Source organism: Dichotomopilus funicola, assembly GCF_033296635.1.
Source record: "Dichotomopilus funicola strain CBS 141.50 unplaced genomic scaffold C8A04scaffold_43, whole genome shotgun sequence".
In the NCBI taxonomy this organism is placed as follows: domain Eukaryota; kingdom Fungi; phylum Ascomycota; class Sordariomycetes; order Sordariales; family Chaetomiaceae; genus Dichotomopilus; species Dichotomopilus funicola.
The window spans coordinates 52,448-66,296 of record NW_026944064.1 but is presented as its reverse complement, the minus strand read 5'-3'; the positions used below and the strand labels follow the sequence as shown (position 1 = coordinate 66,296).

General features: G+C 55.1%; 5 protein-coding genes across 5 annotated transcripts; all 5 read left to right on the top strand.

The window, feature by feature from the left end:
* Positions 1-524: 524 nt before the first annotated feature.
* On the top strand, positions 525-2,189 carry C8A04DRAFT_29802 (uncharacterized protein; the record flags this gene model as incomplete). Its single annotated transcript, XM_062781137.1, has 2 exons — positions 525-1,344; positions 1,399-2,189. The coding sequence occupies 2 exons, from the start codon at positions 525-527 to the stop codon at positions 2,187-2,189; spliced, it is 1,611 nt and encodes a 536-aa protein (XP_062635899.1).
* Positions 2,190-3,546: 1,357 nt separating this feature from the next.
* Positions 3,547-4,973, top strand: C8A04DRAFT_29801 (uncharacterized protein; the record flags this gene model as incomplete). The annotated part of the gene is made up of 2 exons (XM_062781136.1): positions 3,547-3,932; positions 4,001-4,973. The coding sequence occupies 2 exons, from the start codon at positions 3,547-3,549 to the stop codon at positions 4,971-4,973; spliced, it is 1,359 nt and encodes a 452-aa protein (XP_062635898.1).
* Positions 4,974-5,508: 535 nt separating this feature from the next.
* On the top strand, positions 5,509-6,637 carry C8A04DRAFT_13135 (uncharacterized protein; the record flags this gene model as incomplete). The annotated part of the gene is made up of 2 exons (XM_062777598.1): positions 5,509-5,765; positions 5,794-6,637. The coding sequence occupies 2 exons, from the start codon at positions 5,509-5,511 to the stop codon at positions 6,635-6,637; spliced, it is 1,101 nt and encodes a 366-aa protein (XP_062635897.1).
* Positions 6,638-8,213: 1,576 nt separating this feature from the next.
* On the top strand, positions 8,214-9,311 carry C8A04DRAFT_29799 (HET-domain-containing protein; the record flags this gene model as incomplete). Its single annotated transcript, XM_062781135.1, has 4 exons — positions 8,214-8,246; positions 8,316-8,408; positions 8,487-8,723; positions 8,778-9,311. 4 exons carry the CDS (start codon positions 8,214-8,216, stop codon positions 9,309-9,311), a joined length of 897 nt encoding a protein of 298 aa, XP_062635896.1.
* A 499-nt stretch (positions 9,312-9,810) lies between these two features.
* C8A04DRAFT_29798 (cation transport protein-domain-containing protein) lies at positions 9,811-12,392 on the top strand (the record flags this gene model as incomplete). The annotated part of the gene is made up of 11 exons (XM_062781134.1): positions 9,811-9,847; positions 9,929-10,049; positions 10,109-10,245; positions 10,303-10,402; positions 10,473-10,615; positions 10,667-10,717; positions 10,776-11,090; positions 11,148-11,262; positions 11,315-12,029; positions 12,099-12,121; positions 12,203-12,392. The coding sequence occupies 11 exons, from the start codon at positions 9,811-9,813 to the stop codon at positions 12,390-12,392; spliced, it is 1,947 nt and encodes a 648-aa protein (XP_062635895.1).
* Positions 12,393-13,849: the final 1,457 nt, after the last annotated feature.

The window sequence follows — 13,849 nt, the reverse complement described above, 5'->3', positions numbered from 1 at the left end:
TCCTCGAGGCTCGGAGATCTCGGCGAGCTTGACATGCACTCATGCAGCCGCATTGCAGCGCGTTATTCCTTTTTTTCCTTTGAGAGAGGCATTCACAGCTGCAGCGGCTACCGGTCGGCTCAGCCATCTCGTCAAGTTGAGAATGGATTTGCTCGCGGGGGTCGGAAGCTCCCCACAATCGGGCATCGAGCGACACATCGGGCTGGCGATAGATAAAGAAGTTTGCAAGCTCTTGCTCCAATAGTTAACATCCAGGAAAGGTGTCGAGCCAATGATCATGTGCGCTTCGAGATACCCAACTTGGGTGGGGGGGCTGTAGCCCATCATGTCTTCGCCTACAGGTTACAGTATCTACCGTATATGGTGCCAACAAGTCGCAATCAGCTGCGCAGTGTGTTTACACTTCAAGCGTTTGCACTTCAAATACCTTCCCCCAGCGGTCGCTACGGACCTTTGCTTCCCACCCTACCTTGATAATACCTCAAGAAGCCTTGATTTACCATCCAAAGCCGACTTCATTCAGAATGGCGCCCAGACTTGCGTTCCTCCTCCTTTTTTCCTGCCTTACTACCGTCGGCCGGCCATTACCACTAGAACTCGGCAACCCAGAGCCCGTCTACGCATACGTCCCCAATCCTGCGGGACGTGGCACTATCGGCCTTGTTTATACGTGTCTCCTAACACTGGCTCTTTGCCTCTGGACAGCTATGCACCCTGACGTTGCGTTTTGTAGAGGTTCCTGGATATACGGACCGACTTACAAGGTGACTTGGATGGTATGCGCCATCATCTTGCCCGAATTCGTCGTGTGCTCCGCGGCATCCCAATTCCTCCAAGCGAGGGCTCTGCACAAGGAGTGGGAGGCGTACTGGGGGAAACGACGTGATCCCAAACGGCAGAGGTGGTTGGGGCTCGAGGGTGCGTTTCTGGTCGTTATGGGTGGGTACAAAATCACCTGTCCAGTGACTCGCTCCCAGGAGACCCCAGCCATGGACAGAGGTTCTGCGCCAAATTTACAGTCCGCCGACGCCATATCCCGTGTCGGTGTTGATTGCACCTGCCCGAACGCTATGGACGGCGGACAGCCCGTTCGTCGAATCCTCAGGCCAGCGGGCCTCAGCCAGTTGCTTGCGCTGGAGGACGGCGCGTTCTTTTCGAAGCTCGTCAAGTCAGGAGTCCTTAATGAAACGCATTTCGACCGCCGTCACGTCTCCGACAAGGGCAAGGCCAACTATGCCGCCAAGCTGCTGACCGCGGTGCAGATCCTGTGGATCGTGGTGCAGTGGATAGCGCGAAAAGTTGACGGGCTGGCAATTACGCTGCTGGAGGTGCATGTGTTGATCGGTAGGCTCTTTGCTTGTTATTCACAGCTCGGTGCTCTCTCTAACGGCGGTTCAGGAATTCCATACACCTTGATCGCATACTTCTTCTGGTGGTCTAAGCCACTCGATGTCAGCATGCCGATTGTCCTACCAATCTGCCACCACCTGCCTCCTGACAGCGACACCTTTGGCCAGTGGCGTCTTTCGGCGTCGCAGTCTTGTGCCGAGCTCGATGGACGAGACAGCGGTCCGTCACGGCACCACCAGCCGATGCGGCCCCGCCGGGCCAGCCCATCCCTGCTGAGTGTCATTACCCGCGCCGGCTACGACTTCGCATGGAATTTCGATCAGCGAGCCGAGTTGCTGTCAGCTCTCATGGCGGTGATAAATGGGTGCCTACATGCCACCGCGTGGGTGTCTCACTTTCCCACTACAGTTGAGCGAGACCTCTGGCGGGCGGCTTGCCTTGGTGTCACTCTCGGGCCAGTGGCGATCTACGTCATAGTCCGGGAAACAGATCTAGAGTGTCGGGGACTGCAGTTCTTGCACCGTCTGGCGACTCGGGACGTCAAGAGTCTCAAGACAGCTAAGAATCTCATCAACGAGGCCGTCGTCGAGATGTGGGCACTGATCGTTCGCCCTTCAAGCGTCGAGACAAGTGCTGGAAACAGAGACAGTGTGAGAGGAATGCCCGCGGCCTGGCCAACCTGGTGTCGACATCTCGTCGCTCTTGCCTTGATGATTTGTGGTGCGATTTATACGGCATCCATGTGGTACTTCATCGTGGAAGCGTTCATTAGCCTACGCGGCATCCCGGCGTCAGCGTACAGGACGGTAGATTGGACGAACTACTGGCCTCATTTCTAGCCATGGCCAAATTGGAAGGAGACATCCTACGCGCAAGAAAATGCAACAAGGGGTTCGGGCGGGGGAGCGGGATGAAGCTGCAGTGGCTGCTGCACACCCGAAGATTGAGATGCAAGGTGGCAAGGTAACAGGCGGCAGAGCGGCAAGGCTGGGATCCAGAGCATATAGGTTGGAAGGACCCCAAAGGGCACGGTGAAACAGCACACATACGCGGAGAGCATTAGCGCCGCCCAAAACCCGCCCGTTACACTAGTACCAGTATTAACAAACAAAGAGTTAGCCGAGGCAGAATGGTCAGGACTCAAATGTGGGGAGAACATGGTTACATGTTAGGTGTAAGTGGATGGTCCGGGTTCTCTGCGGCGCCGCCGAAGTATGCTGTCGTCTCTGATGATTTTCCATGAGTAAAGGTTGCGGCCGAGAAGGTGGTGGGCGCGCTTGGTAAGCGGACCATTCAGGATAGTGGTAAGGTCTTGGCAACTTGAACCGGGACGGGGCCAATATTCTGAGATAGGTGTGCAGAAGGTGGACATATCTACGAGGTGCGGTGGGTGTGTTGAAATCTTGCGAGGTGCGGGGGATGCGTTCAAGTCTCCGTAGGTGCGTTGGGGGCTCGTTCGGAAAGCGCGTACAGCCAAGGGGGGGAAACGTTTAATTATCAGCCACCCCGCCAAAAACAGAAGGAACATTCCCAACAATGTACATACCTAGTGTATCTCAGAAACTCATCAGGAAGCTACCACTATTCAAATAACTCGAATTGAGGTGCTGCGGTGCTCGCTTGCTGTGGGTTCAGACCTTCGTGGTTCCAGGTTGTGCTTCTCCGTGTTTGTCTTTTTTTTCCTTTGGCGAGGAAAACAATGATTATTAACGGTACAGAGGAGAGAAATTAAAGGCTGCGAGTTTCCCATGACCTTCATCCCTGGGAAACGTTCCAGTAATGTACCTAGTATTAATTGTGTCACAGTTAACACAGTACAAAAGGGATCTAGGGACAGAACAGCAGTTAAAAAATGAAAAGCGAACGGTTGGCCCCCAATGCCGCCAGGGAGCCTCTGACCAAACACCACTCTGAAACGGCCGCCCAGCGGGTGTACGGCACCAGAGCAAACACCAGGGTGTGCGCTGCGGGATCCCGGCTGAGAACAAAGAACGCGACAAATGCGATTTCAAGAAACGCAAGGCACGATGGTATGTTTGTCTTGCCAAGGGCGATCGGGCCGATCGGCTTCGCGTCCGTTTCTCGTGATGTCCGTTCTTTTCGGTTTTTGTGTTTTCCTTCCGAAGTTTTATTTTTTCTTTTCGATCTTGAGCTTTTGATCCACCAGCGGCGGCATCGTCAAGTTGGCCGTGCACGATGCGATTTCTCTCGCCATTCACAACATGCCTCGTCCAGGCACTGCTCGCTAGTCAAGCCCAAGCAATCGCCATCGTGACACCGCCACCGCCACTCCCGACTCGGGATCCCGAAAGCCAACACCAACACCAACACCACGACGCCCGTGCCCTCGTCGAGACCAGCACCTGCGGCTATTCTAACGGTGACCCGGCACACCCGCTGACTGCACCGGCCGGGTACAACTGCCGCGTCGACACGGCCCGGGGCGTTTGGGGATTCTGCCCGGCCACGGTGGGCGCTGACGTGCAAAAGTGCGATTTGCCGGTGTACTGTTTTGATCAACTGGGGTGTGAGACGGGATGTGGCGATCCGAAGGTGACGGGGTCGGGGAAGGTTTTGGCGTGGTAAGTCTTTTCTTCCCGGCGATTATTACCTGTGGAGGACGGCCACTGATGTAGACTTATAATTACAGCAACCAAGGGGCAAATCGCTTTTGCTCCGTTGCAGCGCTAATCGTTGGGACGTCAAGCCAGACATTTTTCACTTTTGGCTGTGCTATATCGCAGATGGCGGATGAATACTATGTCACGCCCACGGCGCCGCTGACCACGACTAGCGAGACGCCGCAAGTATCTACAGCTAAGCCATCGGTGATACGTTCGTCACAGTCGCCAGGGAGGAACCCGGATGCGACACCGGGGTCACCAACACCCTTACCGTCGAATCCGAGTCCGAGTTCGACTGGTTCACCCAGACCAAGCACCGCGACCTCATCACGACAAAGCCCTTCCAATCCTCTAACAAACCCCAGCAAAACAACTGCAGCCATCTCAACATCATACCCCAATTCCTCAACTCAATCCAACAACCCCTTCACTACAACCGCCCCCAGCGACACCCCCAATCCTCAAACCACGCCCAACATTGACAACACTGACAACACCCCCGAGAACAGCCCCAACATCCCCGCCCTAGTAGGCGGTACCCTAGGTGGCCTAGCCCTCATCCTCAGCTCAGTAATAGCCTACCTCTGTCTCCGACAACGGCGTTTATTCGCTTTCCACAGTAAGCCCCCAAACCCAGACGGGGCAGGTGGACCAGGTCAAACAAAGAACCCAACAGCCGCAATGCTAGAGACGGTGGAGCTGAGACGGGAGTTGGAAGATACGGGGATTGGAGCTGGGAGGAGGGAGGTGGGTGAGTTACCGGGGAATTACGAGAGGGCTGTGGAGTTGGGGCCGGGGAGGACGAAGAGCGAGTTACCCGCTGAGAGGTACAGTCGGGGGATGGAAATGGAGGTTGGAAGGGGGGTTGAGAGGGAGACTAGGAGGGAGATTGGGAGGTGGAGTTGGGAAGATGGAGGGGGCAGATGTAATAAGGGTAGGGGCAGTAAGGGGACTGAAGGGACGGATGGGCTTAGGTGGGTTGGGAGGTATTTGAGTTAATTCATTGGGTGGGTGAGCATTTAGGGGGTTGTAAGTGCCTGTCGGTTGATATTTTCCTTTTTTCTTAATTCCTAGTTTGTTCCCTTTTTGACGGTCTCTTTCGTGGACAGGTATTAATTCTTGACTTGGGTTTATTTCACAATTTTCCCCCATCCTATTTTGCTATGATTATCGGGCTTCTTAGCGCGTCACTGCGCGTGCGTTAGGTTTCATTAGCAGGCATCTTACATCACCAGCCGACAGCTGATTTAGGTTCTGATAATCACCTCATGTCATCCGAGCGTGAGAGATGCAGATATGATGCATGAGATGCATGACATGTAATTACAGACTACAGTACACCCACATATCCGCCTGACGTATGTACATACATGAGATAAATGGCAAGGAAAAAACCTTACGGGCCGTCAAATTATTATAAAGAGCCTGAACAAGACCCTCCTTGGGCACTCTCAATCACTCATCAAGCGATCAACGTACCTGACCCATCACATCCTCATCACACAACACCAGTGAAAACAACAGACTCGACGCAATGCAGGACCACCGTGACGCACCCGACCAAGCCACCGCAGCCGACGCGCCCGACCCCGCCGCGATGGCCAACCCCGTCGCGTCTCCGTCCACCGAGCCGCCAGTGGAGGACTACCTCACCGACATCGACACCCGGTGCGGTCTCTTCGACCACTTCCGCGCGCGATGCGGGCACGCCGACAAGTGCCCCAGTGCCGCGGTGTTCGCCGTGTTCATGGTCGCCCCCGTGGAGGAACTGCGCACTTTCCTGCAGGACCGGTTCAATGGTTCGCGGCCTGGCTCTGAGATGTCTCTCCTCTTGGAAATTATTCCGGAGGCGATCAAAGCTTGTACGTGTCAACGATTTTTACAAATCCTCCTTTTTGCTGGTTATTATTATTTACCCTGCTGGCCGTTCTCTCGTTATTAATTACCTAACAAAAATAGACGTTACCGACGCCCCCCCCGTCGAGGAGAAAGCTCTCGACAGGCAGAAATGCGTGTTCTCCGAAACGCCCACCAACGCCCACCTGACCAGCCTCCTCCCGCCCTCCAACATATTCCATCGGATGAGGTACCACATGCTCAACGAAGTCCTAGAAAACTTCTGGGGCCCCAACAAGGCCGCCGCCTGGCGCAGGATGTTCCATGATAGAGACACCCACCCCGCGGCCAACGGAATCCCCATGAGCCGCCTATACGACTACCTCTTCCGCCAGGCTTACTTCGCCCTCAAACCCCTCCGCGAAACCCCCGAGGGCGTGGTGGTGCAGTGGCATTGGCTCACGCGAAGCCGCCTGTTGCCCGACATCCCGTGTTACGACACGTACCGAACCTTTCGACAGGCGCAGCTGATGGAGCGGCGGAGCGAGTGTGGCCCGGGTAGCGGGAAAGCCTGGCAGATCCGCAACGGCCAGACGTTCCTCCTCCGCGCGGGGGACTCGGACAACAGACCGAGCTGGGCGCTGCTGGAGATGCAGTGGGATTTTCAGCGGGTGGTGGCGATTTGCGGGGCGGGTGATCAGCATGAGGGGTTTGGGGAGTACAGTGCCAGGACGAGATTATACGTTCCAGGTGCTAGGAGGAGGAATGGGATGCTTTGGATACGGTGGTTGGGAGACAGGGGCATTGAGTTATCAGAGCTCGACTGATTAGGTACCTTGAAGACCTGAATAATAGGCCAAACTTGCAATGGAAGTTGCGAGACGGAAAGATCAAAGGGGACTGGATGAGAAGCAGGAGGAAACTTGCGGAACGGGAACGGAGAGAAAAGGAAAGCTGGAAAGGGAAGTGTCGAGAACTTGAGAAGGTGTCCGTTGTGGTGGTGACACAGCCACATAATACGCCACAATAGTGGCGCACGGGCTCAAAGTGTAATTGCCATATCATTAATACTTCGTAATTACTCTGTGATCGTATTTCGCAATAATTACATCGTTTTCCGTTATGCATTTCTCTTCTAATTAACTTGCACTCTGATGCATACATCACAGTTTCTCTCATTCTCTGTTCATTCGTTTCTCCAAGTGTGAGGAAAGGAAAACCAATAAAATGACTCAAACGTATCAGTTACCGTTCGTTACGCAATTTGCCCGCTAACTCGCGAACAATGCGCCTGGTGCGGCTCTGAAAGCTGTCAAATGATTACCGAATTGGCAAAACTCACAGACTGAGGCCCAAATTACGATTAATTACGGGCGGCCTATGCAACCAGAGCCAATTCTCCCGATCTCATCCACACGGACAGACGTGTTGTCTCTCAGTCAGCCAGGTCACCTTGTCTTAGTGTTAATTGATACCTCAGGACTCAAGGTTTTAATTCTCCAGCTCAGTCCGTCCAACGTAGCGCCGGGCCGCCCAACGCGGTCACACCCCCCAAGTTCCCCAACAAACACAAACACACCAACACACCACACAGAACACAGCACAACACAGTACAACAGGACACAGCAAAATTTGGCAGCGCTGGCCAGAGCAGAAAAGCGGCCATGCGATCGCGCCTCCAGGCGCTAGAGAGGTTTCCGCCTTGCAGGAAGAATCGGCCGAGGACGTACAACAGCTGTTAAGTCAGATCCGTTTGGCCGGCGGCGTTATGGATGTAATATCGCCATTCGTTCCGTCCCACGGCTCTCCTGGGACCGCAGATGCTTTCGACGGTACCGACTCCGAGCCCCCGACCGCTCTGTCCATCTCGACCGCCCAGACTAGCTGCTGTACTCCGGACATCGGAGCCTCCCATGACAGCTGCGGGGTCCGTCGGACGGCGGATCCCTCCGCGTGCGGCTCCCCATCGGTGCCGGATCACACCCTGGAGGAGTTGACCCCCGCACTTTCGTTCAATTGTGGAAACTTGTTTGCAGGTTGAAAAGCGCATGCCCTTTTACCTATACCCTCCAAGAGCCACCACCAACAATACCATCACGGTTTTGGCTGTTTCCTACCACACTCCGGCCAGGAATCTATTTCACCGACGGGTGAACCCGAACTCTATAAAGGCCCGGAAGATTGCGAGCATGTGATCACGGATTGCTGGCGCTGCGAGAAGCGCTGGCAGATGGCGTTTTCTGGGCTCATCTCCCATTGGCAAGGGCGTCGGGCGCACGCTGGTCGGGCAAGCCCGACCCAAAGCAAGGCTGAGTGGTGAGACAAAACCCAACTTTTCTTCCAACTTGCAAATCCTGCTCCTCTCACCGTCGTTGATCCACCACCACCCGACAGAAACCAGCAATGCGTCTCCTCCACACCACCAAGCTCCACCTCGTCGAGTTCCAGGGACAAGGCATCCTGCCCTCCACCATCCCGCCCTACGCCATCCTATCTCACACCTAGGCTGAGGAGGAGGTCTCATTCCAGGATGTCCAGAAAGGGCTGGCCCAATCACGGCGGGGTTACGAGAAGGTGGTCGGCGCCTGCGCGCTAGCTGTACAAGACGGGTTCAAATACCTTTATATGTCGCTGTCCGACGCGTTCGGTTTATAGTGATTCTAACGGCGTCACCAGTGGATCGACACTTGCTGCATCGACAAGTCGAGCTCGGCCGAGCTCTCGAAAGCCATCAACTCCATGAGCGATGTAGACGCCGACGAAAATCCCTACTCCGAGGTAAGCAGCTTCTACAAAGCGCGTTGGTTCACCCGCAGATGGACGCTGCAAGAGCTCATGGTGCCGGGCGTAGTCTACTTCTACGGCGCGGGCTGGAAGCAGATCGGCTCGCAGGAGACGTTCCTCGACCTCATCGTCGACATCACCCGGATCAGCGCAAGGTACTTTACAACCGGCGACCTCACCTAGTTCTCGGCCGCACAAACGATGTCCTGGGCCGCCAACCACGAAACCACCCGTCTCAAAGACGAAGCGTACAGCCTACTGGGCCTGTTTGACATCACCATGCTGCTGCTCTACGGCGAAGGCGAACGCGCCTTCCAGCGGCTACAGGAGGGAATCCTCCGCCAGTCCGAAGACGACTCCCTCTTCGCGCACCGCGACTCTGACATACTCGCCAGGTCGCCTGAGTCGTTCTGCAACTGCGCGGACGTCACCCGCCTCGACGACGCCTGGCCGTACCACCAAAACCCCGCCCTCCTCCTCAACCGCAACCTATCGCGTTCCGACAGCATCTTCGCAGCTTGGGCTACGTGGCATATGTTCAGCCACCCGTGGGAGCTAGCGACAATGCCGCGGCTTTCATCGCCGCCAAGGCGGGCGATGGCCTCGAGAGACCATCCGCGGTATGATGGAGCCAGACCGCTCAGACCGCTGGACCATCCACACAGTCGCCACCGCACTGGGGGTGCGGCAGGCAAGACCAAGAAGGCAGCTAGCTGACATTTTGCTTGGGGGCATCTTGAACTCGTGGGTGGAGATTCGTTCATTGTTGAATAGTTCAGTCGGCTCTTGTTTGAAGCTCTTCGCCATGGAGTAACGGCGTTGTCAAACGAATTTCGCACCAAGTTTTGGAGAGCGGCTTGGATGTTCCGGCGAAGGGGCTCGGGGGCTGGCTGATGGCGCTCTGATTGCGTGCCGGAGCACAGCCAGGGGCTTCTATTCCCTCCCAAGCCAACTGGAGCCAAGTTTGTGGACCCACTCACGTGGTCGAAATTCGACTACCTGGGTGGGTCTGCCAACATCCAACGTGCTTCCTGATTTGGCTTACTGGTAGCAAAGTGGGGCAAGGTGCCAGACTAACATGCCATTTTCCCCGGAGCAGGTGTATAAAATCCCTCAGCTCACCACTGGCACGCCCTGTTCACAACCACTGTAATCCAACCGACTGCTCACGGCCTTCAACATCTCAGTCAGGTTTTGCTCATTTTTGCTGGCCGCGATGTGGAAACTACCGATAAACTTCATTACCCTGCACTGTGAGATATTCTACTGGCCCTGCTACCAGTTTATTCAGTCAGCGTATGGGCGATTCAAACGAACGACTGACAAACGTACAGATGCGTGGATCATCATCACCGGTCTCCTCGCCCTGGTTGTTATCTACCCTTACGGCAACGTCTCCGCCATAGACGCCTGGTTCTTTGGCGCCAGCGGATCCACTGAATCTGGTCTCAACACGTTCGTCAAACATTTGTGACATGTCACTTACACTCTGTAGGTAGCTAACGCATACGCAGTGTCGACGTGAAAGACCTGAAAATTTACCAGCAGCTGTACATCTATGTTATACCCATCATCACCAACCTCGGATTTATCAACATCGTGGTAGTCGCCGTTCGCCTGCGCTGGTTTGAGAAACGCTTCAAAGTGGTTGGTGAGTCGGCCCCTTCCAGTGTTCCTGACGATGTCAGAACCTGAAATCTGCTGGCAGCAAGATCATGCCCGAAGCCGAATCACACACGAGACATCGAGGCTCAAATCACAGCCATTGTAGCGGAGAGGTCCGACAACCGGAATGCCGAGACCGAGCCGTGAGTCTTGCAAGGAAGCACTAGCGGGGCTAGGCAATGACTGAGTTGGCATTCCTCTCTTCTTCTCCAGGGCCGAACTGAATGCAGCCACCGATAAGGCGGATGAGCCCGTTGAATTTATCTCGGGACCCCGCATCACGTTTGACCAAAATGTAAAGAAGCCGCGCAGCGATTCGACCTTGTATATCCCGCCGCCGAGGGAGCGCGACGATGGTAATGCAGGCCGTTAGAAGCGTACATCGAGGCTTGACTAACACCTCCCAGGCCATCCTTTCGTAGATAAGAACAACATTGCCAGCGGCGACGAAGATGACGGTAACAAAGACGACTCCATCAAGAGCCCCGTAGGCGCTTGCTGACAGAATCGTGCCAGACGACGATGCCATCAAGCCAGCAGGGCCTAGCGGTCTAACGCGAAGACACGTATACCGACACGATGACGAGCACAGCATATCTCGCAGCAAGTCCGTTGACCAGGTCGCTGCCTCCCTGTTCGTCATCGGAAACACCAGGATCGCGTCTCCGAGGCAATCTACTTCGAGCTCGCGCTGGGCCGATCTGCCCTACCTTTCCAAGCAGGTTACGCTCGGAAGGAACTCCAACTTCTACGGCCTTAGTTCCCAAGATCGGGAGCGGCTCGGCGGCGTCGAGTATCGAGCCTTGAAACTACTGTTGAAGATCGTTTCTGGTACCACGTCGACATAAACCCCCAGATTTATTAAAAGAATACTGATGTACCGTGCAGGCTATTTCGTTGGGCTTCACCTCTTTGGGGTGCTTTGCTTGCTGCCATGGATCCATCGCTCAGCAGCGAAATACACTGACTGGCTCGAAGAGTGCGCGCAGGACAAGACCTGGTGGTAAGCTACCGTTCAATTTGAAGTATAGAGCTTCAATACTTACTTATCGAAGGGCCTTCTACTCAGCTCAGACCATGGTAAACAACCTCGGCTTCACCCTGACCCCCGACTCGATGGTCACCTTCAGGGACGCCACTTGGCCCATGCTGGCTACAACCTTCCTCGCATACGCAGGCGAGACCTTCTACCCGGTTTTTATGCGCCTCATCATCTCGACCATGTCCAAACTCACACCGAAGCAGTCGTCCATGAAGGAGACACTCCAGTTTCTCTTGGACCACCCGCGACGGTGTTGCATGCTCCTTTTCCCCAGCAGGCCGACCTGGATCCTCTGCGGCATCCTTGTTGTCATGAACTTCGTCGACGTGCTCTTGATTATCGCCCTCGACCTCGACAACCCTGCGGTCAACGACTTGCCGATGGGTCCACGCATACTTTCGGCGCTGTTCCAGGCGGCTTCGTCTAGGCACACCGGCACGTCGACGTTCAACCTCGCTCAGGTCAACCCCGCCGTGCAGTTTAGCCTGCTAGTGATGATGTACATTGCCGTCTTCCCGATCGCCATCAGCATCCGGGCGTCGAATACGTACGAAGAGAGGTCGCTTGGCGTGTATGAGCAAGAGCTGACGCCGGATGAGTCGAACGGCAAGTCGTATGTTCTGATGCATATCCGGAACCAGCTTAGCTTCGACCTGTGGTATATCTTCCTCGGCACCTTCTTTATTTGCATCGCCGAGTCCGCCAAGATCGCTGACATCAATGAGCCTGTGAGTGATTATCCCAAACAGTCCGATGGTTGGAGCGTGAAACGGTGAAACTGATCCACATACAATTAGGCTTTCTCCGTCTTCTCGGTCTTGTTCGAAGTCGTCTCGGCATAGTACGTATCCCCTCATTCCCTTTGGCCCCTACCAGCAACAGAGCACTAACTTGGTCACAGCACCAACGTCGGCCTCTCCCTCGGCCATCCCGCAGTAATGACATCTCTCTCGGGGCAGTTCACAACCATCAGCAAAGTCGTTGTCTGCGCGATGATGATCCGGGGACGCCATCGCGGACTGCCCTATGCTATCGACCGGGCCGTGTTACTGCCGGGTGAGCGTGAGCACCAGGGTTCGCGGGGGCGCTAGTGCAGGAAGTTGCTACGAGGAGGACGGGCCCCTCTAGCCCATCGCTCGGACGAGAAACTAAATTGCAGCAGGTGGCAAGCGCCTAGGTGAAAAGCAGAGCACACGGACATGACTGGCCTTGATAACTGCGGAGCAGCCGGTCTACAAAAAGGGGCTGACCCATCTCAACGAGTGGTAGAAGGTGCAGCAGGGCATCGATATGTCGAAGATGGACGAGTGCTACGAACTCCTCACATTTGTAACTTGCCATCACGAGCTAGAAAGTAGCCGGATTTCTGCTTCTTGTTGGGAGCGCCGGGAGGGCCAGCCTGCCCAGTTGACGGCACCTGGCTCACAGATGTGTCTCAGCCGAAATACCATGTTGAATTGACAGTCTAGTTACCCGAGTTCTCCTCCAGTTGACTACATCGCTTCTCTTTCCAGACCGAGGTATCCGGAGACCAGAGACCTCTTCCACCTTTTGTTGACATTGCGTAGCCCCTAGCCAGTTTGCCTCCCAGTGGTCAGAGGCCATCACCGCCATCTCCTTTCTCTCCAGGTAGCCTTCCACGGCTGCTTTTACCCTCGCCGCCTCTCTTTCACTAGTCGCAGTAACCACCCCGACGACATCACCAACCCCCATCTCAGCGTCAACAACCGCCCCAATGACGACACCAACCATCAGCTCAGTTGTGACAACTACCACCCGCACACCACCAGCAGTCATCGACAGGGGCTTCCCGCCCCTTCGAAGTCAATCACTTCCGTTAGCCGCAACCGCAACCTCGGAACTCTCATGCACACTCAGATACTCGCCGAAGACCCTCTCCTCAATATCCATGTCCTTCCACAGCCTGCCTGTCGTCTTGCGCGCCCGCCTTCTTGTGACGGATCGTCTCTCAACCACAATCTGAAAGGGTTCACTGAAGGTATGACGCAAGGGTTGTGATCCGGTGAAGCCAAAAGGTTCACAACGAGATGGTGATCTGGTTTCAATGTTCACTGGTCTTGAGCAATTGTAGCGAACAAGTTGTATTGCTTACTGGAGAACTCCCAGAGTCCTCCAGAACGAATGACTATATACTACCGGGCTCACTGTTGCTCGCCCGCTACCGTGATCTACCTTGATCCCCGTGGGTAGATGTCTACCCACGTCTACCGAGGTCACTCGTGTTCGCCGTTTACCCAAGGCTACCCCAGGTTGCCTTGCGCAGCCGCTTTCTGCCCTGCCTTCTCCTCATTGGCCATGCCACCCGGGTGTGCCCCACCGTGTTCCTGCTATATGTTTGGTTCGTGACAACTATAAAGGCTGGAAACATCTCGGCCGAGGGCTCGGGAGAATGAACTGCGAAACCAGTATCGCTATATAAGGTGGGCGACGGTATATAGCTAAGGGACGCCGAAGAGGGTAAGGACAAGGTATCTATCTTGGCGAAATGGATATCTGAGCACGGGCGACATTGGCTGGCGAGCTATAG